The 26,461-nt window shown below is 48.7% G+C and overlaps 1 protein-coding gene across 2 annotated transcripts; it reads left to right on the plus strand.

The window, feature by feature from the left end:
* The first annotated feature begins 2,846 nt into the window (after nt 1-2,846).
* On the plus strand, nt 2,847-20,226 carry Neil2 (nei like DNA glycosylase 2). 2 transcript variants are annotated; one of them, XM_004671407.2, is made up of 5 exons: nt 2,847-2,919; nt 5,167-5,306; nt 12,459-12,799; nt 16,618-16,814; nt 19,130-20,226. In XM_004671407.2, the coding sequence occupies exons 2-5, from the start codon at nt 5,169-5,171 to the stop codon at nt 19,450-19,452; spliced, it is 999 nt and encodes a 332-aa protein (XP_004671464.2). In that variant the 5' UTR covers nt 2,847-2,919; nt 5,167-5,168; the 3' UTR covers nt 19,453-20,226. The 2 variants fall into 2 exon arrangements, with proteins under 2 accessions (XP_004671464.2, XP_044987101.1); XM_045131166.1 differs by having other exon boundaries at nt 2,867-2,919; nt 5,164-5,306.
* Nucleotides 20,227-26,461: the final 6,235 nt, after the last annotated feature.

Here is a 26,461-nt window from a genome sequence, read left to right on the forward strand (position 1 = left end):
ACAAACTGGGCTCAGAGGAAGGTTCCTATTTAGCTTAGTGAAGTCACATGATAGAACTATCTCAGGGTAACTGAGCTGCTTTGGGCTCCAGGGAGATCCCGTAGCTGAAAATAGTATTCCTTGCAGAAGCTGGGAGCCTGGGTTCTGCTGGAGTTCAGTGGTGTTGCAGGAAACAAGCTGCTAAGGATTTCGGACTTCAATGTCTCTAGGCTACAACAGCTGGCTGGGAAGTGGAATTGAACAGAATGAAAACCTTGCTAGGGAAAAGGAAGTCCAGACTGCGATAGTCTGCCTGACTCATCGACAGATCATGATCATGGGGGTCACAGAGATCCTGTGGAGGTCCAAGTCCTCTTGTCCTACCACCCAAGGAACTTGTCCAAAGCCACCAGGCTGGTTGGTGGGAAGAAGAGCAGATTTATTCAAGTTGTTACTTCCTGGGAAGACTAGAGATTGACCCAGGCAAGGTGCTTGCAGTTAATATGCTCACCATGAGGGGGCACCCGAACTCTCCTTGCTCCACCTCCATAGTTACCTGCGTTTTCAAGTCATTAATGTGATGTCAGTCCCAAATTCTGTTAATGAAAAGCACTTACTGTTCTTCAAGCCCTCTTGTATATCAGACACTTCTAGTAGCTTTAGACGGCCTCAGAAAACATTCATACGTTTTCACAATCACATTTTGCACATGAAGATATGGGCAAATGGATTTTAAGTCACCTGTCAAGAGGTAGAGAGCTACTGAGTGCACAGCCAAATTGTAAAACATGTCTCCGGACGCCGAATGCCTCTCCAGAAGAGCAGAAACCTGCAAGCTGGGCTGCTCTGCATACCTGCATCCAAGCATTCAATAGCTTTTGTGGATTTCCTAACTAATACCAAACATTCCTTCAACAAATGTGATTGCAAAGGGCTGTTCTCTAAACCCGGGCTGATGGAAGTGTGCTCGCTGGACAAGCAGTGGCAGCCGTGTGCCCTGTTGAAAAGACAAAATCAAAAGCCAGGCGTGGTGGCGCACGCCTTTAATCCCAGCACTTGGGAGGCAGAAGTACGAGGATCACCGTGAGTTCGAGGTCACCCTGAGACTCCATAGTGAATCCCAGGTCAGCCTGGGCTAGAGTGAGACCCTACCTCAGAAAACAAAAATAAAAACAAAACAAAACAAAAAGACAAAATCAGGGGCTGGGAAAATGGCTCAGTAATTAAAGGAGCTTTCTTGCAAAGCCTGCTGGACCAGGTTCAATTCACCAGCTACCCATGTAAGGACATGTTTGCTTGCAGGAGACCCTGGTGCACATGCCCATGCGTGGTGGCACACACCTTTAATCCCAGCACTCGGAGACAGAGGTAAGAGGATTGCCGTGAGTTCAAGTCCACCCTGAGACTGCATAGTGAATTCCAGGTCAGCCTGGGCTAGAGTGAAACCTAACCTTGAAAAACCAAAATAATAATAAATAAATAAAAATAGAGGAAAGGCAAAATTTCCAGCCCTGCTGCAGATGGTGCATAATCTGCATTAAATATTTTCCAATGATTCATGTTCACATTAATGTTTGTAAGTGTGGCTTTGTGTCTGTAATACCCATGAAATAGTGATCCCATTTAATATTTGAATAGATTCACTGGCTTGTATTCGCATAGCTAAGAGTGAGGAAATATACGTACCCTTTATAAAGTGTCTTGTACACAGAATATGCTCAATAAAATGTTATTATTAAAAGACAGCTGTGGCCTGCTTGGTTTCTCAGCAGCTTAGTCCCATAACCTCGGAAGAGGCCTTTTAGGAACAAGGCTTTGATTTCATCAGGTGAGACAACGATTGTGATTTCTACATGCATTTCCTTCCCCCCCACCCCCAGCACAGCCAATCTACAAAATGTGAGACAGGGACTCTGGAAGCTGCCATCAGAGTGAGCTGTATCCTCCAGCAAGGAGCTATCTCATGATGAGAATAGTACTCTCTGAAAAAGCCATATACAGAAAGTGGGAGCCCCCTCCTGCAAGCCTGCTGCCCTCAAGCCTCGCCTCTGTCTCCAGGGGTGCTCTCCATGCTAGGTATCTGAGGCTCCCTAGGCCTTCTCTCCTTACGGAGTGACAAGGCCCTTCGGCAGGTGTCACCATTCCCTGTGACTGGGCTGGTGAAGTCCTCCCAGAGTCTTCAGCTGCCCGGACCTGTGGGTGCCATCCTGTCCACCTCCTGAACACCTGCTCAGTGTTGCTGAAAGGTCCTTGCTGGCTCCTGTCCTTGGACCCAAACAACAAACATATCTTCAAGTAGCCTATTTTCATTTTTATTCTTCCAATAAAATTTTAACACATAAACCAAAAGTAATTTGCTTATAGTAAAAATTCAAAACCTAATATTCAAATAATATAAAGTACCAAAAAACAATCCCACTCTTTAAAAGCTATGCAGGTTGGGCCTGTAATCCCAGCAGTTGGGAAGCGAAAGCAGGAGGGTGAACCCTGAGGTCCAGTTCAGCTAGGTCTACAGTGAGTTTCTACTGAAAGACAAAAATGCAACCAACACCCATTCCAAAAAATAACCAGCTTTACTAAAAGGCTAGGAGAACCTAAAGGTCTGAAAAAAAAAAAATCCCAATGCTGTTCCATTCTGAGAGCATCCACTTTTCTTTCTGTTCCAGAGAGACAATACGCCAAACGTCCTTCCTCCGGAACCCTACCAGCAAGCTTTGGGCCGGGCTCCTCCCTCTCTATCCGGGAGAGACCCTGGTACCCAGCCCGGGGCGAGAGCTCCGCCCCCAGGAGAGGAGCCACGCCCACAGCGGGACAGGGCTCCGCCCCTTCCCCGGGCAGGCCCCGCCCCCACGCTCGCGCGGGGCGGAGTCGCGGTCGTTTCGGCCCTCGCGGGAGGCGGCGCGGGCCCCACGACCCGCCTCGGTACCTGGATCCCCGCAGGTGAGTCCTCGCGGCCCGCGGGGTGACCGCGGCGCTGGGGTGGTCAGGGCTGCGGGGCGGGCGTCCCGGGCCCCACGGCTCCCTGCGGCCGATGCGCCACGCACGTGCACGCTATCAACGCCACCTTGTTTTCTTTTTTGGCGTGAGAACCCACCCACTTACGGAAGAATAATGGAGTAGCTCTTTAGGGACAGCCACAGCCCTGTCCAATGTTTTTCTGTCCGTTGACCCGAGCGCCTCCCGCCTCCCGCCTTTCCTGGGGCTCTGGGGGACCCTCTCGCGTCTGCACCCCCCCACCCCCCGTTCTCTCCGGCCTCAAGGAGTTGTAGAAAAGCCAGGATGTAGCCTGGCGACTTGCCAGAGCGGCGAGACCCTGAGTTCTCATCTTGTTCCCACCCGTGTCTCTCCACCAAAATACCTACGGGAAACACATCCACGAGCCAAGAGATTTAAGATTAGGATACATTTCAGAGGCAGGCTTTTCCAGAACTTACTCCTGGGCATGTTGGGAGGTTCCTTATATCTGCACTGGTTAAGACGGGCCTTGGCAGGCAAGCATGAAGGTAAATTAGGGGCCCACGGCCCAGGCAACAGGGAGTCCGGTGTGTTGGCTCACGTACGCACATATGGCCTTGGTAGGCTCGTGCAGGCGGATTCCTGAGTGGGGCCAGTCTGGGCCACATAGCAAGACCATCTCAAACACCAGCTAAACAAAAAAGTGTGTGTGGCCCTTCGTGGTGGCGCGCGCTTTAATCTCAGCACTTGGGAGGCAGAGGTAGGAGGTTATCTGTGAGTTCGAGGCCACCCTTAGAATTCAGAGTGAATTCCAGGTCAGCCTGGGCTAGAGTGAGACCCAACTTCGGAAAAAAAAAAAAAAGTGTGTGTGTGGTGGAGGGAAGGGTGTGCTAGATAAGGTGGCCCAGTGGGTAAAGTGCTTGCCTTGTAAGCATAAAGACCTGAGTTCAATACTCAGCACCTATGTTAAAGGTGTGTGTCTGTCCGGAAATGGTGGTGCACGCCTTTAATCCCAGCACTGGGGAGGCAGAGGTAGAAGGATTGCCATGAGTTCAAGGCCACCCTGAGACTACAGAGTGATTTCCAGGTCAGCCTGAGCTAGAGTGAGACAATACCTCAAAACACCAAAAAAAAAAAAAAAAAATGTGTGTGTGTGTATAATCACAGTGCTGGGGAGAGGAAGACAGGAGGATCCCTGGGGGTCCCAGATTAGCTAATGTAGCTGAATGGGTGAGCTCCATGTCTCAGAAAGTAGCGTGCGGGTTGGAGGGATGGCTTAGTGGTTAAGGCGTTTGCCTGCAAAGCCAAAGGACCCTGGTTCGAGTCTCCAGGACACACGTTAGCCAGATGCACAAGGAGGTGCAGTGTCTGGAGTTCTTTTGCAGTGACTAGAGGCCCTGGAGTGCCCATCCTCTCTCTTTCCCACTCCCTCCTTCTCTGTCAAACAAATAAATACAATTAAAATTTTTTTTTATTTATTTATTTGAGAGCGACAGACACAGAGAGAAAGACAGATAGAGGCAGAGAGAGAGATGGGCGCGCCAGGGCTTCCAGCCTCTGCAAATGAACTCCAGACACGTGCGCCCCCTTGTGCATCTGGCTAACGTGGGACCTGGGGAACCAAGCCTCAAACCGGGGTCCTTAGGCTTCACAGGCAAGCGCTTAACCGCTAAGCCATCTCTCCAGCCCTAAAATATTTTTTTTTAAAAGTAGGGTGGAAGAGCCAGGTGTGGTGGTATACGCCGTTAATCCCAGAACTCAGGAGGCAGAATAGCAAGATCACTGTAAGTTTGAGGCCAGCCTAAGACAACAGAACGAGTTCCAGGTCAGACTAGGCTAGAGTGAAACCTTGTCTCAAAAAAAAAAAAAAAAAAAAGTTAGAGCCTGAGGAAGCCAGTGCTAACCTCTGGCTTGCACACGTGCCCATGTACTTGCACCCATGCACACACGTGTGCCACACTACAAAAGCAAAAAGAAGCACTTAGAAGTGCAGGCTCCTGAGGCAGCAGTGCCCCTGAAGTGGACATTTCCCTCCACGCGATGGTTAGTATACTCTGCTGCTTAGTGCTGGCTGCATGGACAAAGGCGAGGGACTGGGGAGAGAAACCGTCCCGCTAGGTTCCACTGAGGGCACGTATACTCTTAAAGTCAGTGGCTCAGCTGGCTCCTTGGAGCTCTGCTAGGGAAGATGGAGCTAAGTTAGTGACCTTCTTTGTCCCTTTCTGCCAGCAGAGATGCCAGAAGGACCATCTGTGCGAAAGTTTCACCATCTCGTCTCTCCCTTTGTGGGCCAGCAGGTGGTCAAGACAGGGGGCAGCAGTAAGAAGCTACCCCCTGCCACCCTTCAGTCTCTGTGGTTCCAGGACGCCCAGGTGAGCATGGGATCTGCATGTGGCAGGCTTCTGGGCCTCACTCAGGTGAACTGACTCGCTCAGGCTGGTCTTGAACACTCCTGCAGACATCTCAGATGTCTTGTGATGTTTCTTCTGTGAGCTTCGATCACCATGCCGGGCTCCACGAGGCTCTGGTCTCTCTCGGAACTGTGCGCAGCACACGGACACGAGCTGGAGACCCCCGTGCAAAGTCTGGCGAGATGCTGAGTGTTCCAGCTGTGCTTTACCTGCGCCTCTGGCCGAGAGTCGCTGGTGCCCATGGGCCAGCTGGGAAGTACCAACAGGTCCCGTTGTGGGTCTGCTGGTCTTTGACCTTGAGTGGGTGTCACAACTCCAAGGAAACACTGGAATGGTGGCACAGTGGGTAAAGTGCTTCCTGCATGAGCACAAGGACCTGAGTTCAGATCCCCAGCACCCATGTAAAAACGGAGCAGGGCAGCATGCTCCTGTAGTCCCAGTGCTGGAGAGGTGGGCATGGGTGGGTGCCTGCAGCTGTCTGGCTAGCGGTCCAGCTGACTCGGTGAGCTCCAGGTCCAGTGAGAGACTGTCTCAAATAATAAGATGGAGCCGATTGAGGAAGACACTTGATGTTGACCTCTTAGCCTCCACTCTTGCATGCACCCACACACGTGTGCCCCCACACATATGAACTTGATACACACATGGGCACACATCACACAGGCACATGCAGAAACAGCAGTAATTCCTTCAAGGGGCCCAGGAGCTCCCTGTGACTGACACTTCCCTGCCTCTCTGATCTTCGTAGTTAGGTCCACGTGGGTCTGTTTACATGGGCTACCTGCATCTCAGCCAGCTGTCCCTGGCATGGGCATGCTACCCCTGCATGAGCACATCTGACTTCTTCTCCCATCTCTGCTCCCACACCTTCCCCTGCCTCTTACTGTGGCAATTCTAGTCCTCTTCTGGAGTCTGCTTAGCCAGCCCAGCCCCTCAGAAACCGCTCTACCTGCCTTGACACTACCCAAGAGCCAACTCCTCTGTGCCTCAGGACACCCCCTGTGACCTTCAACTGCATCCTTAGTGCTGAGTATATGTCCTGGATGTTGAATGGGAAGACAGAGAAACAGGGCCAGGGTGTGTCCTTGTCAACCTTGTCTCTAGCAGTATTGCGCAGAGGAGGTGCCGCCCACACGTCTGTGCAGAATCTCACTGGGCTCTGCTGCTGCCTAGCTGCGGGATCTGAAGCAGGCTCTGTGTAATTTCTTCACCTGTAAAACAGACGCCTACACCTACTGAAAGAGTTGTAAGACTGTTGTACACTTGATGTCTGGTATAAAATATGCACACAACAGAGATGCTGGCTCTCTTCTTCCTTGCCCTCATAAATTACAGAACCATGCTCAGAGTGGGAGAGGACTCGCTCTTTCACCATAGTTTTTTTTTTTTTTTTTTTTTTTTTGAGGTAGGGTCTTACTCTAGCCCAGGCTGACCTGGAATTCACTATTGTAGTCTCAGGGTGACCTTGAACTCACAGCGATCCTCCTACCTCTGCCTCCTGAGTGCTGGGATTAAAGACGTGTGCCACCATACCCAGCTTTTTTCATCATAGTTAATATTTGGAAGCAGAGGCTCAGAGAATTGACTTGGTTTAGGAGTCTAGGTCTCCTGACCCCAGGCTAGTGGCCTCTTACTTTCTCAATTATTTATTTGAAATAGAGAGAATGGGTGTTTGAGGGCCTCTTCCTACTGCAAATGAACTCTGGAGCATGCACTACTGTGTGTATCTGACTTTACTGGGGAATTGGACCTGTGGGCATTATGTTTTGCAAGCAGGCACCTTTAACCAGTGAACCATCTCTCCCGTTCTAGTGGTCTCTTTGTAGAGACTGTCCTGCAAGGCTTATCCCTTATTCCTGTCACTTACTATGGTACCTATCACACGTATCACTGAGTGGATTTGGGGACAGATAAATGTTTGGCAGGAGAGCTGGACTTGGTTTCCCACTTAAACAAAGACGGGAGTCTATGTTGTGAAAGCCCTAGAGAGGTCCAAGGAGCTGGCCTCAGGGAACTGCCTGATACTGCTTCAAAGGCAGCCCCTGCCAGTACCCCTTATGTTGGGTCCTCAACCAGCAAGGAACATACATTTGGATTAGGAGGGCTGGAGGGATGGTTTAGCAGTTAAGATGCTTGCCTGCAAAGCCAAAGGACCCAGGTCCTGGGGAATGCCCCAGGACCCACAGATGCATAAGGTGGCTATGCAAGTGTTCTAGTAGGCTAGGTAGAGCAAAATACAGGCATATTCTAAAATCCAACTGAACAATATACACATTAAATTAAAACCAGCATGGAGTGTTTATATAAGAGTGGGTATTAAAACAAACAAACAGATCATCTAACAAAGTCAGAGCCCCCTAAGGGTGTCTGTTGCCCCACACCCTTAATCCCGTCAAGTGGGAGGCTGAGATTTCTGGTTTGTAAAGGGTGCCAGGTCAGCCTGGGGAAGACAAGACAGTATAAATCAGAAAGCGACAAAGGACAATTCCCAAATACAGATTATTTAAGAATGGCAAAGCCAGCTGTCAATCAGATCTAACACATAACCTGTCCATTAGCACTTCCAGTGCAGACCTATAGTCCAGGCTTTGTTGGCAAGTGCTGAGCTGCTGTAAGTAGGCCCTGTTACCTTTGCGGATGGCTTTCGTCTCAGCCATGCTCCGTGTCTCCTTGGCTCCCTCTTTACTGTGCTGTGGGCTCAGCTAGGCTGGCTGAGTCGGTGGGTCTACTGCTCTGATCGCCTGTGCTGGGTGCTCTGTAGCTGATCTCCCTTCCCCGGGTCTCTAGTGGTTGCTGCCACCGGCGGTTGGGGTTGGGGAGGCTGTGGAGGCTGCCTGAAGTTGCACCGGAGCGGCGTAGCTGGTCTCCACCATCCTCTTCTTCAGGAGCTACTCAGCTGGTCCCTGCTGTCTTCTCCTTCAGGTTTCTTGACTTTGCAGCAAGGCTGGTGTGAGTGGACAGTCCCTTCACCTGGCTTCTCCTGTGACTCAGGCAGAGCCCGGTGACCATGCGTACTGGCAGTGCTGCTAGAGCTGCTTCTGCCTGGTTCTGTGGTCTCTAGAAGCTCTGGGTCTCTCCTGCTTCTCTGCTGAGGTTAATATTTTCTTATATACCTTCACTCTTTGGAAGAAGAGTATATTTTGTTGTTTTTCTGCTTATTTCCTCCCTAGGCCATTTTAGAGTTGCTCTTCTGATGCCATCTTACCTGGCAGTCCCTACTATTTACTTTTGAAAAATATTATGAGAAAGGAAGAGACAGATAGAAGAGAGAAAGAGAGAATGGGCACGCCAGGGCCTCTAGCCAGTATTACGAACTCCAGACACATGTGCCCCCTTGTGCAGCTGGCTTATGTGGGTCCAGGGGAATCGAACTCAGGTCCTTAGGCTTCGCAGGCCAATGCCATAACCACTAAGAAATTTCCCCAGCCTCTGTACTATATACTTTCAACAATCTTCTAGCTAAAAAATATTTGATATCTCTATTGACACGCAATTTTCCTAAAATAAATCATATTTTGGGGGGGTTTCAAGGTAGGTTCTTACTGTAACCCAGGCTGACCTGGAATTCACTATGTAGTCTCAGGCTGGCCTTGAACTCACAGTGATCCTCCTATCTCCCCCTTCCAAGTGTTGGGATTAAAGGCGTGTGCCACCACACGCGGCTACAATCACATATTTAAGTTGTGTAATTCAGTGGCTTTCAGTGTATTCACTGAGTTGTGTAACCATCACTGTAGATTTACAGTTCCTGGCCATAGAATAATGCCACCCCACAGTTTATGAAGGATCCTCCTACCTCAATTTAACCTAATCAAGATAATCCCTCCCAGGCATGCCCAGGGGCTCACCTTAACTGGGTGAGTCCTCACTTGTGATTCTCGGTACTGTTCATGGACAGTGTAAGCCTCCCAGCTGGCTTCTGGTCATCCAGCTTCTGTTGGTGTTCACACAGCTGTTCCCACCCTTGGCTGCTGTGAATAGTACCGTATCCACTCTCAGATGATAAGTGCCTAGCGGGATGGATGGGAGACTTAGTCCTCTGTGCGCCCTTGGAGCCACACACACTGCTTGGCATGCTAAATTCACCTCAGTGACTTGAAGTGACCACAGTGTCACTTAAAGGACAGTAGTACAAGTTGCTAGTTGGAGAGGGTATAGGACATTGTGACCAGAGTTTTTGACTTGTGATTGTTTTGACCCTGTGGAGCATTTGACAAATCTTTTTATTTTTTATATTTATTTATTTGTTTGTTTTTCGGGTTTTTTTTTTGAGGTAGGGTCTCACTTTAGCTCAGGCTGACCTGGAATTCTGTATGTAGTCTCAGGGTAGCCTCGAACTCACTGTGATCCTCCTACCTCTGCCTCCCAAGTGGTGGGATTAAAGGCATGCGTCACCACGCCTGACTTTGACGATATTTTCAATGGAAATATTTCAATGAGATCAAATGTCTACCAAGAAAGTATTTTCTAGGGCAAGTGCCAGTGTGTTTACTTCATTTCCTATTTTTAATGTAACTCAGAAAAATGGCAGACAACAAAGTTGTGGTTTGTGGCGACATCAATTATAAGGCTATTTGGTCAGGTCATACTTTGAGGAGAGGATTTCAAGAGACTGTACTGAAAGGTTTGTACTAACGACACACTGGAGAATGGCCACTTGTATGCTCATCATTCATATGTTTCTTTTTTAAAACGTTTTAAAATTTTTATTTATTTATCTATTTAAGAGCGACAGAGAGAGGGGGAGAGAGAGAATGGGCGCACCAGGGCCTCCTGCCTCCTGCCACTGGAAATGAACTCCAGACGCATATACCCCCTTGAGCATCTGGCTAACGTGGGTCCTGGGGAATCGAGTCTCGAACCAGGGTCCTCAGGCTTCACAGGCAAGCACATAACCACTAAGCCATCTCTCCAGCCCTATATGCTTCTTTTTTTAAACTTTTTTTTTTAAATTTATTTGAGAGAGGTAAAGAGAAGGAGAGAGAGAATGGGCATGCCAGGACCTCCAGCCACTGCAAACGAGCTCCAGCTGCATGCGCCACTTTGTGCATCTGGTTTTACGTGGGTCCTAGGAAACTGAACCATCAGGCACTGCAAATAAGTTAACTGATTAGCCATCTCTCTAGCCCCATCCACATGCAGCTGATGGTGAGAAAAGTGGTGCACACATTGAAATACTAATTATGTGTGTCAGGGTTTGCTCACTGAAAGTCCGCCTTGGGTTCGGCTGTTCTGAACCTCATTCTGGAATCTGCCCATGCATGTGTCATGGGCCAGAGCTGGCAGTGTAAAAATGGAGGACAGAGCCACTGGGGCATCCTTTACACACTTTTCTGCGTTAGGGTGGGTGTTGAGGTGCATCTCGGTATTGTGTAGGCTGACCTGGAACTCACTCCATAGTCCCGTCTGGTCTTAAACTCACTTTGATCTTCCTTTTTCAGCCTTATGAGTGCTGGGATTAATGGCGTGCACCTCCACGCATGGCTTATCACATACATGTTTTTATCTTTGTTTTCTTTTACTCAAGTTATTTTCATTGAGATGAATGAAGTGAAACTTTCACCTCATTGTATAGTTAGGGTTTGATTTACTCATCATTTTTTATTTAAATATTTTTATTTATGTATGTATGGAGGGGGACAGAGAGAATGGGCACACCAGGGCTATGCAAGTGAACTCCAGACACATGCGCCACTTTGTGCATCTGGCTTTATATCAGTACTGGGTAATTGAACCCTGGCCATCAGGCTTTTGCAAGCAAGTATTTAATTTTTATTGATCTTAGTGTTGATTTTTGCTCGGTTGGCTTTTTGAGAGTGGGTCTTGCTACATAGCCTAGGCTGGACTCAAATCCTTGATCCTCCTGCCTCAGTTTCCCAAATGCTGGGATTACAGGTGTGATCTACCATACCCAGCAGATTAGGTCTGTGTGTATGTCACTTTGATCAGATCCAGTTTGCTGGGGAAGACGAGGGGAAGGGTTACTTCTGATTTTTACAACTTACTGCCTTCAGCTGTGGTCACGTTGTATGTATATGTGCAAGCTGATTGATTATAACCTAGAAAAATATATCATGAACTAAATGAAAGAATGCCTGTTTGTATTTCTTTTAGCTATTCTGTGAAGTCCTTGGGGAACAGTTCCACTCAGATATTATGGTATGGCCATGATGTCTGACATAGACTTGTCTCATGGCTAATCTCATCCCTCTAGTTGCTTTCAAGCATTTCAAAAGCCATATCCTGCGTGCTCAGCACCGAAACATCTCTTTAACACCCTACAAGGCTCAAGGACAATTGTGGAGGAGGTGGTGGAAAGAATGTGAGAGCCAGTGGGTGGAGGAGTACTTTACAATACTGTCGTCCAGGCAGAGTAGCCAGTGACTTGATGATCTCACAACGGCTGTTATTAACTGCAAAAGGCTTGCCCAATATTGGGCCCATCAATATGTTGTCACGGATGATAGAGAAGGGCAAAAAGAAATTGACATCAAAATAGAAGAGGGAGAGGCTGGAGAGATGGCTCAGTGGTTAAGGCACTTGCCTGTGAAGCCTAAGGACCAAGGTTCAATTCCTCAGTACCCTCGTAAGCCAAGTACACAAGGTGGTGCATGTATCTGGAGTTCTTTTGAAGTTGCTAGTGGCCCTGGTGGCCATTCCCTCTTCCTCTCCCTCCTTCCCTCTTTCCCTCTCAAGTAAATAAATAAGATAACTAGGGCTGAAGGAATGGCTTTGCAGTTAAAACATTTGCCTGCTAAGCCAAAGGCCCCAGGTTCGATTCCCCAGGACCCACGTTAGCCAGATGCACAAGGTTGCACTTGCATCTGGAGTTCATTCGCAGTGGCTGTAGGCCCTGGCACGCCCATTCTTTTCCTCTCTCTCTGTCTCTCTATCTCTAAGAAATAAATAAAAATATTTTTAAAATTTAAAAAATAAAATAAAAATAGAGGTACTGGAGAGATGCACTAGAGCAAAAGATCAGAAGGCAGGGAAACCTCACTGGGGAAGGTTTGAGTACAGGAGAAGGGTGCCAACTGCCCTCAGCTGTTTTGAAGGCCTTGGCCTTGTCTGGCTCTATGAGGCTTAAATTTCCAAGTTCTTTTTGTTTCCTAGGTGCATGGAAAGAAATTATTCCTTCAGTTTGATCCAGATGAAGAAATGGCACTGCCTGGCAGCAATCCCCTGGCAGAGCTTGTAGGAGAAGGAAAGCTGGAGAAAGAGGCCATGGGTCCAGAGCCCACCTTGGGACCCAGCACTCAGGAACCCTCTGCTGGATCCCAGTGTGTAGAGCTTGTGTCTGGGGACTCCAGTGGACAAAGGGGACACAGCCCTGCAGCAGGTGCTCAGAGATGGCTGGAGATCAGGTTTGGTTTGTTCGGTAGCATCTGGGTGAACAACTTCTCAAGAGCAAAGAAAGCCAACAAGAGAGGTGACTGGAGCGACCCTGTGCCCAGGTAATGGTGTGGCTCTTGGGGTCCTTGTGATGTTCAGGTGGGCCCCACTGTGGTGGGACATGGCACTGGGCTTGGAGGAATGTTTAGGACCCTAGATCTTGTTGTCCAGGAGGCCATATTCACCCACAGTAAGAACTAGACTGCCTCAGGTAGCCGTTGTCTTGTTGCTAGAACAAACATCCAACCAAAAGCAGCTTGTGGGAGGGAAGGGTTCATTCTGGCTTATAGTCTTAAAGGGAAGCTTCATGATGGCAGGGGAAAACATGGCATAAGCAGAGGCTGGACATCACTTCCGCCACAGCCGATGGAAAACGGCGGCAGGAGAGTGAGCCAAGCTGACACTGGCAAGCTAGGGCTAATCCTCAAGGTCTGCCCCCCGCAGTTATACCTCTGCCAGCAATGCTCGGCCTTCCAAACCGACACCAGCTGGGGACCAAGCGTTCAGAGTGCATGAGTTCATGGAAGACGTGATTCAAATCGCCATAGTAGCTGAGAAAGTGAGTTGGTTTTCCATCCAATGTGGCATTTGAAGGTGGATGATTTGAGGACATTTTAAGCCTACATTTTTGTGCTATGAATTTAGGGCTAGGGCTGTCTTGCTTTTTTAAATCTCTGAACATTCAGAATACTTTTGTGCATAAGCTCTATTTACATTTAGGGTTTTTTTTTGGGGGGGGGTGGTCAATTCCCAGAGGAGGCAACTGCTAGTGGAAGAGATCAAACATTCTTAAAACTGCATTTTTAGGGTCACACAGAAGTGCTGGCTTAGTTAAATTCTCACTCTTATTGGGTTGTTTGTGTTAATGCTGCAGTTTGTTGAAGTTTTTGGATATTGTTTGGTAACTCTTGGGATATGTATTGGCAGGATTCTTTCCAGGCAATCTTGCCTCCTTTAAGTGTGTTTATGGAACAGTTTTGGAGGTGGGGACAACAAGATGGAGTTTAAAACCAGCCTTAGCTACATTATGACTTCAAGGCTAGCCTGGGCTACATGAGAACCCGATTCAAAAAAATGGAACCAGCCGGGTGTGGTGGCGCATGCCTTTAATCCCAGCACTAGGGAGGCAGAGGTAGGAGGATCACCGTGAGTTTGAGGCCACCCTGAGACTCCATAGTGAATTTCAGGTTAGCCTGGGCTAGAGTGAGACCCTACCTCAAAAAAACAAACAAAAAACCCAACAATAATAACAACAACAAAAAAAATGGAACCAAGCTAACAAATATGTCTCAAAAGTTTAACGGAAGTACTTTGATGCAATAACTGACATTCCTATTTCCTTAGCCTATTTTGCTTCCTGCCTTTTTTTCCTGTCAAGTCCCCTTCCTTTCTCCCCACTAATTTGGGTACATTGCCTCTCAACTTCATTCAGTTGGTATGACCTCACCTTCAAATAATCTGACTTTATTTTTTCTTTAGGGTAGGGTCTCGCTCTAGCCCATGCTGACCTGGAATTCACTATGTAGTCTCAGGGTGGCCTTAAACTCATGGCAGTCCTCCTGCCTCTGCCTCCCATTACTGGGATTAAAGATGTGTGCCACCACATCTAGCCAGACTTTTGTTTTTCTATTAGTCAATAACTACATATATATATACATATATATATATATTTTACTAAGTAGAAACTTTGTATGGACACATCATGTGTTGGTACCATCATTTCCCTCCTCCCTGCCCCCACTCCACTGAGGGCTGTCCTTAGTGGGATTTCTGGTATTATTTTTAATAAGAGGGCTGGAGAGATGGCTCAGTGGTGAAGAGTACTTCCTGTGCTAGTGTGAGGGCCCGAGGAAGCCTGAGAATTAGATCCCATGTAAACAGCTGGGTGTGGCCCTGTATGTCGGGAACCCGGAACCCCAGTAGTGTGGGAAGCAAAGAGCGGAAAGTTGCTGAGGCTCACTCGTGGTGGGTGAGGGGAAGAGCAAGAGCCTCCAGCTCAAGTTAGAACAGACAGCGGAGTGACAGAGAGGGACATCCACTGCTCCCCTCTGGCCACTTCATGGACACATACATATACCATCCCCCCTCCCCCATCACATTACATTACACACACACATGTGCAAATAGGAAGAATAAAACAAAATGTTTAATAATAACCAAATTGCTCATTCTCTCCATTCTTGTCTGTTATGTCCTTTCTGTCATATCCATCCAAGCTCCTAAGTTGCTGTGCTAATTTGGAATTTCAGCTCCAGGTTATCTAATTATGATATATATATAACAGGTATATTTTGTTTCAGTTCTTGCCTGTCACTTGATTCCTGGTTCTCACACGTGTAACCACAGCATGTAGATTTCAGCAGAGTCCAGTGTTGCTGTTTCTTCTTGCCATCTCCCCCTCTTGAAACTCTTGCTGATTATTCTCTGGGCACGTGTTTTTCCTTGAATAATCGCATAGATGATCTCTTGCATCTTGACCCGTTTTGTTTGTTTTTGCACAGTCTTCCCATATACCCAGGCTGGCCTAAAACCCACTGTCTTTGTGCCCCGGCCTCCTAAGTGCCATGGCACACACCACCGTGCCTAGCTGAAGTCGCCACCTGCTACGCCCCGTAGTGTTCCCCACATTAGATATGTGTACTCAGGTTCTTCACCCCAGATGCAGAGGCTGCTGCAGTCAGATCGGCGGTCCTTGTGGAGTATGGCATTCTTTCTTTTTTTTTTTTTTCTGGTTTTTCAAGGTAGGGTCTCACTCTGGCCCAGGCTGACCTATAATTAACTGTGTATTCTCAGAGTGGCCTCGAACTCATGGTGAGCCTCCTACCTCTGCCTCCCAAAAGCTGGGATTAAAGGCGTGTGTCACCATGCCCATCATCGAGTATGGCATTATTTCTTTATCGAAGTGTGTAGAGTTTCTGCTCTGGCCTTAACATCTGGGAGGCACAGAGTTGTAGGGTAGGTGGCTCTTCTCGGTTAATCTGGCCTAATGCTGGAGGTGGCGCCCCTTCGCAGCCATGACTGCCTCAGTAGTGAGCCCCTCCCTTCCATTTCCTTTCCGTTCAGGTAGCCACAACTCCTGAACTTCAGACATTTTTGTTTTCCAGGTTTCCTTCTGACATATATTTCATAATCATAAAAAAAGTAAAATAAGGGGCTGGAGAGATGGCTTAACTGTTAAGCGCTTGCCTGCAAAGCCTAAGGACCCCAGTTCGAGGCTTGATTCCCCAGGACCCACATTAGCCAGATGCCCAAGGCAGCGCACGTGTCTGGAGTTTGTTTGCAGTGGCTGGAGGCCCTATCTGCCTCCTTCTCTCTCTGTCTGTCGTTCTTAAATAAATAAATAAATAAAATTAAAAAGAAAAAGATTTTTTTAAAAAAGTAAAATAAGCCAGGCGTGGTGGTGCACACCTTTAATCCTAGCATTCGGGAGGCAGAGATAGGTAGGATTGCTGTGAGTTCAAGGCCACCCCAAGACTACATAGTGAATTCGAGGTCAGCCTGGGCTAGAGTGAGACCCTACCTCAGAAAACCAAAAGGGAAAAAAAAGTAAAATAAATGTATATGTTTCCATGATTCCGTTTGGCTCTAAGATGTTTATTTTATGATCAGCAGTCATCTCTTCCTTTTTGGGGATCTTAGCATCCCAAGTTAATCAAGATCATAGCACAGAAGCGTCACACGCCCATGTCCTCATTGCCGAGGCAAGGCTATATGGACATGTGCTTTCACAGTGCAGTGGTATGTGACTGTGACCTGACAGCACATTGCTCCTGTGCACACGTGGCCTGGTGATAACCGTGGTGATGTGTGTGGGTGGGTCGTGTATACAGTGAACTGACTGTATCGTATAACTACACATGTGCTACTTCTGTATTTCCAGGTTGGTCCTGTACTTTGGTGGAGGTGACTTCCTAGCATTTTATAATTGCCAGTTGTCTTGGAGCCCACCTCCAGTGGTTGAACCTACCTGTGACATACTGTCTGAAAAATTCCACCGAGGACAAGCCTTGGAGGCTCTGGGCCAGGCTCAGCCTGTGTGCTACACGCTGTTGGACCAAAGATACTTCTCAGGATTAGGTATGTCCAATGGGATGGGAGAAGCCCCACATAGTTTTCATAAAAATATTATTTATTTGAGAGGGAGAAAGAAGGAGAGGGAGGGAGGGAGAGAGAGAGAATGGGTGCACCAGGACCTCCACCCACTACAAATGAACTCCAGATGCATGCACCCCTTTGTGCATCTGGCTTACGTGGGTCCTGGAGAATCAACCTGGGATCCTTTGGTTTTGTCGGCAAACGCCTTAACTGCCAAGCCATCTCTCCAGCTACCTGCCCCCCAGTTTTTTAATGGAAAAGTTACTGTTGGGTAGTCACAAGACCTGAGGACCCTGTCTCTTCCATTATGTTAACACTCAGCTTTGGGGTTGGTTTTTTCGCTTTCCTGGCTTTAATCTGATGGTTAGATCAGTTAGGTCTTACCCTGGCCTTAGCACTAACATCCTGACTGGATTGCACTATGAGCTTCTTACTGGCATGTGACAGTATGACCTCCTAAAGCACAGGGGTCATGTCGGTGTTTCTAGGATCCTCCACTCCCTGGTGTCATGCTCAGCATGCAGAAGGTACGGGGCCAGCGTGTGCTGTGAGCTTTTTGTCGTGCCAGTCACTGCTAGAGAGGAACAATGCTTAGGCGAGTGGATACTGCTCTTGGGCAGTGGGGCTCCTGCTGCCAAAGCCTAGACGGTCCTCAAGGTCAGTGCCAGGATCTCGAAGCCAGGAGGAGGAAGCATGTCTACTCTCTCTACTCAGGGTCCCTGAGTGGTGAGACTGAGATGGGATGAAGAGCTGGATAATTTAGAAAGAAAGGAGAGAGAGAGAGAGAGAGAGAGAGGGAGGGAGGGAGGGGGAGGGAGTGAGGGAGGGAGAGAAAGAAAGAACCAAAAACATGCCACCACTGAGAGCGTGCAGATCTTGTTAGCAGGGGGTCGACTGTTCCTGTTACCCCTGGCAGGGCAGTCAGTGTCACCACACCTGACTCCTCAAGCAGTCAGTGACACAGCCGCTCACACCCCGGAGGGCTGGGCAGGCCTGGCATTTGCTTATGAGAACCACGAGGGTCTGTCATGGTGCTCAGTGAGTAGCAAGGCTTCCAGAAGCAGCTTCGCACACGTCCAGAGAGCTAACAGCACACGGCACCAGTAGCACAGCTATGCGGCTCTATCTCCAGTGCTGGGGTGCATGGTATCTCCCCCCCCGCCCCCCCCCCCGTGTTCTATAAGACCTGTGCTTGCTAGCTTCTCTTTGTTCAGACGAAAAAACTAAAGCAAAGGGTATCTTGCTGGAAAGTGGAGCAGCTGAGATGGATCTACGTAGCCTGCCATTGAACTGTGGAGAGAAACTATGTGACCTGGAGCATGATTATGAAGCTCTTGGAAAAGAGCAGTCACACTTCCGTCCATTCCCATGTTGTGGCTGAACACTCATCTTTCAGCCCACTTTCTTCCTCTCCTTAACCCAGTTCAATGGCCTAGCAGGCTGGAATCCACTCACTGTAAGCCAAGACTGGGAGCCAGGTGTGGAGGCATCCCCCTGTAATCTCAGCACTTGAGAGGTGGAGGCAGGAGGATCAGGCTACATAGACAGGTGAGGCTAGCCTGGGCGACATGAGACTGTCTCCAAAACAAAATTGTGGAAGTGCCCAGCAAAGGCTGGCAAAAGAACACTGTGTGGATGTTAGGGAGAGAGAAGGGTCTTAAATCTCTAGGGATCTTCCAGAAGGGATCACAGCTGGCTTCACAGAGAATGAGGCAGGAGTAGAACAAGAAAGCAAATGCTTCCCAAACCCCTTCTGGGTAATAGGCATAATGCTTAATGTTTTGACTAATCCATAATGCTTACTGAGAAGTCCATATACCAGACAAGATGCTCAGCGTTTCCCCCCAGCAGCTGGAGATTGAACCTAGCACCTCATCTATGCTAGGCAACTTTTCTAGCCCTACCCATACCCCCAGCCCACTCAACATCTTTTGAATTCTCATTTAGTGCTCACCAAAAATCAGGTAAAGTGACCCATTTTACAGATGTGGAACCTGAAGCCTAAAGTGGCTAAGGAACTCACAAGGACCACATGATAAGATTCAGTGGAGGCTAGATTCAAATCCAGTCAGATGCCAAGGCCCTTGATTCAGCCTCTTTGGTATGACCTTGGCCATACATGGGTATAATTTCAGTTCCACAGCTACCTACCAGCCATACCCATTCCGTAGACAGCGAGCCCTGGGTCCACTTGGTGCATCCTGCTGCCACTGTACAAACCCCATTGGTGTAACTTTGGGGCAGTTCCAAAGTCACACACATTTCCTTTCCTCATTCTCTCCCTGCTTTATTTTCAGGGAACATCATTAAGAATGAAGCCTTGTACCGAGCCAGGATCCATCCCCTCTCTCTGGGCTCGCTCCTGAGTTCTTCCCATCTGGAGACCCTTGTAGATCAGGTGGTGAAGTTCAGTACAGACTGGCTTCAGGGCAAGTTCCAGGGCAAGGGGTGGCACAAGCAGATATACCAGAAGGAGCAGTGTCCTGCTGGGCACCAGGTCATGAAGGAGGCGTTGGGGCCAACAGGGGGGTTCCAGAGGCTCACCTGGTGGTGCCCTGAGTGCCAGCCTCGGCTGCCACAGGAGGAGCCACAGAAGCTCCAGAACTCCGAAGGCACCTAGTCATCTTCACAGGGCTTGTGTTTGGGGAAGTGCCCCTGTCCAGAGAGGAGGGTGCAGGCAGCAGTTGGGAGAGAGCGGGTTGGAGGTGTGGGTGGTGTTGGCATTTTTTCTCACCAGAGTGTCTCAGGCACAGCGTCCACAGAGGCTGGTCTTTTCCTTTTCTAGTTCAATGGGTTCTTACTATGTAAACCTGTGGTGGTGTGAAAATCTTAACGTGGGAAAACCAGCTGAAACAGTGGTGAGGTTGTGCGTGCCTCTGGGGAAAGGTTGGGGTGTGCTGCCAAGGCTGCTTTGCAAGTGTTCTGCTATGCTGTGTTTTCAAAACTTTTTTTTTTTTTTCTTTCTAGATAGGGTCTTAGTCTAGCCCAGGCTGGCCTGGAATTCACTTGGTAGTGTCAGGATGGCCTTGAACTCTTGGTGATCCTACTACCTCTGCCTCCCAAGGGCTGGGATTAAAGGCATGCACCACCAAGCCCAGCTTTTTTTTTTTTTTTTAGAGGCCCTTCATTTTCTTTCTTACTTCCTGGGACAGACCAGCATGGGTGCAGAGCAAGCAGGAAGGTGGTGCTGGTCAGCCTCCTGCCTGGCACCTTGCCATTGGTTTGAGACTTCAGGGTGAGCTGGAAGGTGTACCCAGTGGTCAGTGAAAAGAAGCCAATACTGTACTCTTAAACTGGTGTATTTGTGACTGTTAAGTAACTCAGGTAGCTAAGGGTAGCTACATGAAACTGGAACAGCCACGTGAAAATAAAACCATTATGTCCATCATCTTCATTTGGTTGTAATGTGGTTTTGTTTTGTGGGGCTGGGAATGGAATCCCGGGCTTCAGTCATGCCTGGCAAGTACTCTACCACTGAGTTACATCCCAGGCCAGTAAAAGGTATTAAAGTGCAAAGACTGAGTTCTCTGTGAAGGCCTCATGGGCTTGCTGGGTTGGCCTGATGAGTCTACCTGAAAGGAAGGAGCACACACACCTGTCCTTCTGCCCAGGTGAGCAGAGACAGGACCCCTTTCTGTTCCTAACTTCATTATCAGAAGGTAATGATTTGTGAGACATTGAAGATAGCTGCTGTAGGGCTGGAGAGATGGCTTAGCGGTTAAGCGCTTGCCTGTGAAGCCTAAGGACCCCGGTTCAAGGCTCGGCTCCCCAGGTCCCACATTAGCCAGGTGCACAAGGGGGCGCACACATCTGGAGTTCGTTTGCAGAGGCTGGAAGCCCTGGCGCGCCCATTCTCTCTCTCTCCCTCTATCTGTCTTTCTCTCTGTGTCTGTCGCTCTCAAATAAATAAATAAAAAATTTTTAAAAAAATGAAGATAGCTGCTGTAGTTATCTTCGCATTGGTGGGCAAAAGCATCTGATCAAAAGCGGCTTTGACAAGAGGGAGCTGGCTATACCACTCCAAAGCCTGCCCCCCATCACCTCTAGTATGGCTCCACCTCCCAAATTCCCACCAGCTGGGGACCAGGCATTTAAAACTCACATGTTTATGAGAGCTATGTGATTCAAACCCCCACATCAGTGCTAAGGTTTCAGGTTGTACTTGCCTGATTATTGACAGTGGTCAGTGGTAGGGAAAACCACTTTGACATCAAAGGGTCACCTGAACTGAGGGGTCACCCATGTTTTGTGTTCATCCACTGCTTAGATTTTGTGCATAATGGATATAGGCACTTTACGCTTGTCTTTATGGATGAGAAAACTGAAGTCTGGGGAAGTTGATGAACTTAAGACCACAAAGTTAAGTGTGATGGTGCTAAGAAGATGAGGCAGGAGGATTGAGAATTCAAGGTCAGACTGGTCTACAAAGACAGATCCTGTTTTAAAGAAAAAATGAGGGCTGGAGAGGTGGCTTAGCAGTTAAGCTGTTTGCCTGTAAAGCCAAAGGACCTCGGTTCAGTTCCCCAGTACCCGCGTAAGCCAGATGCACAAGGGGGCACATGTATCTGGAGTTCATTTGCAGTGGCTGGAAGCCCTGGCATGCCCTTTCCCTCCCCCCCCCCCACCTCTTTCTCACTCTCTCAAATAAATAAATAATTGAAAAAAAAAAACCGTATAGTTAAGGTTCAGAACCACTGCCCCACTTCAGGCTGCCATAGATACCAGCTCTTCCTGTTGGTATGGCGTGTGTCCACACGGAGTGACAGCCATGCTGTCAGGATGACTGGGTGGGAGACAGCCACACTGGTGGTAGCAGAGACCCCCTGACATCAAGTCCTAGGGGAAGTGGGGCACTGCCCAGTGACATTTCCCTGCAGGATTACACTACAGCAAAGAAGTGTTCCAGGTACCCCCACAGTGCCTAACACTAATGCCACCAAGCTCTTCCCAAAGCTCAGCGCCCCACTGTGGAGAATGTAAGTCCATGACAGTGTCTGGGAGCAGCAATGACAAGTTCCTGACTGCGTTCACCATCAAACATGCCTTTGAGATCATCTACATGTTCTCTGGCGAGGCCCTGCAGGTAGATCCTGGTCACCACCATCGTCAACAGTGCCCGCACCCCCAGAATACTTACGCAGCGGGTGAGCACCCCAGTAAGACAGCAGGCTGTAGAGAGATATGAGCGCACTGTTGTGCATAGCTGTCTCCGAGATCTCTGGAAGATGAACACCATGTGCTCCTAAATTGGTAAGAGCTCTTTTCCCATTTTTGTTTAAGGCAGGGTCTCTCTAATCCAGGCTTATCTGGAACTCACTAAGTAGTGCCCTTGAATTCACCATGATCCTCCTACCTCAGCCTCCTGAGTGCTGGGATTAGAGACATGCACCACCACACTAGGGCTCCTCATCTAATTAATTCTCGATGGACAGGTTGGGGTTTGTGGCCAAGGCCAATTGCTGATTTCCCAGTTGCTGCCCAGTAAACTAACTGCCCCTTTGGGCAGCCCAAAAAAATAAAATAAAGTAATAATAAAAACTGACATAGACTCATTTTTCACAGATCTGGAAGGTGGAAGTCCCCTCCACCCTTTCTGGCTCACAGGACATTCACATTGTCCCCATGGAGGAAGAAGGGTGCTTTCATGTCTTACAAGGCTCCAATCCCATGGTATCATCTCATGATGTCACCCTCATGACCTTATTTGTACCTAATCCCTCCCAAAGCCATCACCAAACAATGACCACCTTGTAGGCTAAGGCTCTAACACAAGAGCTTTTACGGGGACACAGACATTATTTTTTGTTTTTTTTTCAAGGTAGGGTCTCACTCTAGCCTTAGGCTGACCTGGAACTCACAGCTCTTCTCCTACCTCTGCCTCCTGAGTAGACACCACACCTGGAGACATTTCAAGTCACCCCCCCCCCCCCACCCAGATAGGATCTTGCTGAAGTCCAGGCTGACCTGGAATTCACTGTGTAGTCTCAGGGTGGCCTCAAACTCATGGCAATCTTCCTACCTCTGCCTTCTGAGTGATGGGATTAAAGGCAGAGGCCACCCTGCCCGGCTGACATTTCAGATCTTAAGTGTCAGTTAATCGACATCACAGCCTCCTCTCTAGAGTACAACAGCTATAACCCCAGTAGGGCTCACGTTAAAACCTGCGGGCTATGTCCATTAAGGGAGCCAAATTTGCCTGCTCCACCCTTCTACACTGCTGATGGGAATGCAATCTGGTACAGCCATTGTGGAAAACAGTGTGGAGGTTCCTAAAACAGCTAAAGATTGATCTACCATATGACCCAGCAATAGCACTCCTAGGCATATATCCAAAGGACTCATCTCATTTCCTTAGAAGTACGTGCTCTACCATGTTTATTGCTGCTCAATTTATAATAGCTGGGAAATGGAACCAGCCTAAATGTCCCTCAACTGAAGAGTGGATAATGAAGATGTGGCACATTTATACAATGGAGTTCTACTCAGCGGGAAAGAAAAGTGAAGTTATGAAATTTGCAGAAAAATGGATGGACCTGGAAAGGATTATACTAAGTGAGGTAACCCAGGCCCAGAAAGCCAAGCGCCACATGTTCTCTCTCATATGTGGATCCTAGCTACAGATGATTGGGCTTCTGCATGAGAAGGAAAATACTTGGTAGCAGAGGCCAGTAAGTTAAAAAGGAGACATAAAGGGAAGAGAAAGGAAGGGAGGAGGATACTTAATAGGTTGATACTATATATGTAAGTACAATGATTATAATGGGGAGGTAATACGATGGAGAATGGAATTTCAAAGGGGAAAGTGTGGGGGGTGGGGAGGGAGGGAATTACTGTGGGATTTTTTTAATAATCATGGAAAATGTTAATAAAAATTTAAAAATTAAAAAAAAAATTTCCCTGTTCCAGCAGCTCAGAAGAGGTGATCACAGAATCATCCACAGATGAAGGGTGACATAAGTGAGAAATGCTTCATGCTGTCTCTCCCACTAGGAAAGTCCACAGAGCTCAAGGCTGCAGGAAATCCCCCCCCCCCAAGTCTTGGGGTGTGCGGCTTAGTAGGTTGAGTGCCTAACCTGCATGGGGAGATCCCCAGCGTTACATAAACCAGGCGGGTTTCTCCACGGCTGTCATCCCAGCCCTGAGGAGGTGAAAGTGTGAGGAACAGAAACTCAAGGTCCCCAGGCGTGGTGGCACACGTCTTTAATCTCAGCACTGGAGAGGCAGAGGTAGGAGGATCGCCTTGAGTTCAAGGCCACCCTGAGACTACATAGTGAATTCCAGGTCAGCCTGAGCTAGAGTGAGACTCTACCTCGAGAAAAAAAAAAAAAAAAGTTCAAGGTCATTCTTGGCCATATTAAAAGATACATGAGACACTGTCTAATAATTTAGGGCTGGAAGGATGGCTTAGCGGTTAAGGCTTTTGCCTGAAAAGCCAAAGGACGCACGTTCGATTCCCAAGGACCCACATTAGCCAGATGCACAAAGGGGCACACACATCTGGAGTTCGTTGGCAGTGGTTGGAGGCCCTAGCATGCCCATTCTCTCTCTCCCTCTTTCTCTGTCAAATAAATAAACAAATATATTTTTAAGTTTAAAGAAAGATGCTTTCTTTACCTGGTGTTTCCAAGTCCAATTTTACCTTGAACCTTATTTTCTCTATCATTCCTTGGAGCACAAGATAGACTCCACAGGATCCAGAACGTCCTGGCATTTGACTTTTACGTAATCCCACCTTTCACCTCTGCTGTTTGGAAACCTCTGCCTAGGGCTACAACCTACAATTTGACAACCCAGTATGCATCTCCTTCTCCCTTTCCTCCCACTTTTACATCTGACACTGGTACCTTAGGTATCTCTCTCATGCATTAAGTTCCAACCCGTGGGCGGCCAGCAGGAAGGACCTGGCAACTTGGCCCTGGCCTGCCGTCTAGAGGCTTTTTGTACTCTGGCCTGGGTGGGCTCCGTGTGGGCAGGAGCAAACAAAACCGAACACCTGGGCAGTTTTGCCAAAACACCGGCGGACTCCGGCCAGAGACGATCACTCTGGGCTCAAGGAACGCATGGATGGAGCGGTGCTTGCTCGCTGCACTCGCTCCCAGAGCAAACAAAGGCCCCACCCTTTAGGGGACCAATCGTAGTCTCTGGCCTCTTTCCAGCCCTCCAATCAGCTTCTAGAGTGTCATCATGCCAGGCCTCACCCGGCCTCCAATTGGCCTGCGTCTTCTGGTGCGAGCAGCTCCAGCCAATCAGCGTCCGTCAGTCCACAGGGCGAACCCAGGAGCAGCTGCGCGAGCGCCCGAGGTCGTGGCGGTGGGCGGGCGGTGGGCGGGACCTGGCGTTGCTGGACCCGCCTCCGCGCCGGTTGCTGCGCCCCGCCCCGCCTCCTTCTTACCGACCCCCGGGCGCCCGCAGGTACGAGCCGGAGATCCCCCGAGAGGTGAACGCCGATCCACACTGCCTGCCGACAGGATGGAGTTCGTCAAGTGCCTGGGTCACCCCGAGGAGTTCTACAACCTGCTGCGGTTCCGGATAGGAGTAGGCAGGCGGAAGTTAATTCCCAAAAGGGACCAGGTAGGCTGAGCATCCCGGCATCCTCGCTGGCTGCGCGCGCCGGCGGCCTCCGGGGTCCAGGCTTTTGTCCCCTTGGGAGTCTGGACCCCCGCCTGGGAGGCTCAGCCCTCACCCCAGAGGACCCAGCTGGACTCGGTCCTCTGGACAGGCTTTGCCCCACACCCGCTGTCAGGTTGTCTCGGGCTTAAACGTTCTGTCCGTTCAGTGCCACGTCTTTGCATTTTGTTCTCCGAGCTTGGTTTTTGTTATCATGGTTGCTGTTTGTTTTTTCGAGGTAGGGTCTCGCTGTAGCGTCAGGTTGGCCTCGAACTCACGGCGATCCTCCTACCTCTGCCTCCCCAGTGCTAGAGCTAGCTGCCACCGGGCTGTGGGCTTGGTTTTTATTTAAGCTCTGATGAATGCGTTCCCATGTGGAGGCTAGATGGGTAGATGAACTGGGAGAGGATGTTTGATATTATGTGAACACCTTTTCTGAAATGAACGCTTTACTTCCCCTTCCAGTTATCCCTCTCATCACCTCCTCCATAAGCTTCCTCTCCTTCCTCCTCTGGTTAGCTTCGTTCCTACTTCAGTGCTTCGAAGTTTATGACACCAGGTGGTACTCTTCCAGCTTCTCATTAGCTGTCTGCTGCTGGAAAGCCAGAACTTGCTTTTATTTCTCTTTCATCGGTCTCATGTCTGTACCCTGTATTAAATGAATACTTATGAAAATGTGTATTCTAGCAAAAAAAAAAATTACGTAATTGTTGCATGAGTAGACCTTCTGTTGAATTAATGGGTTACATTAGAATTTAAATGGACTCCTCTATTAATTGGTTTCATTAAAACTTTAATTTGACATCAGAAAATTAATTTTTTGCCTTTATCTCATAACTTAGAATCCTTGTCATCCTTGAAAGTCTAGCTTCAGCAAGTGCTACCTCTGTTGACTGTTCAAGAGCCCTGCCCCAGTACTAGGTGTCTTCTTGGGTGCAGTATGGGTGGCAGTGTAATGAACAAGCAGAGCAGGCAGATGTGACACCCGGTGCACTTGTGGGGAGAAACATCCACTCCTGCCG

The sequence above is a fragment of the Jaculus jaculus genome, chromosome 12 (genome assembly GCF_020740685.1).
Source record: "Jaculus jaculus isolate mJacJac1 chromosome 12, mJacJac1.mat.Y.cur, whole genome shotgun sequence".
Classification (NCBI taxonomy): Eukaryota; Metazoa; Chordata; class Mammalia; order Rodentia; family Dipodidae; genus Jaculus; species Jaculus jaculus.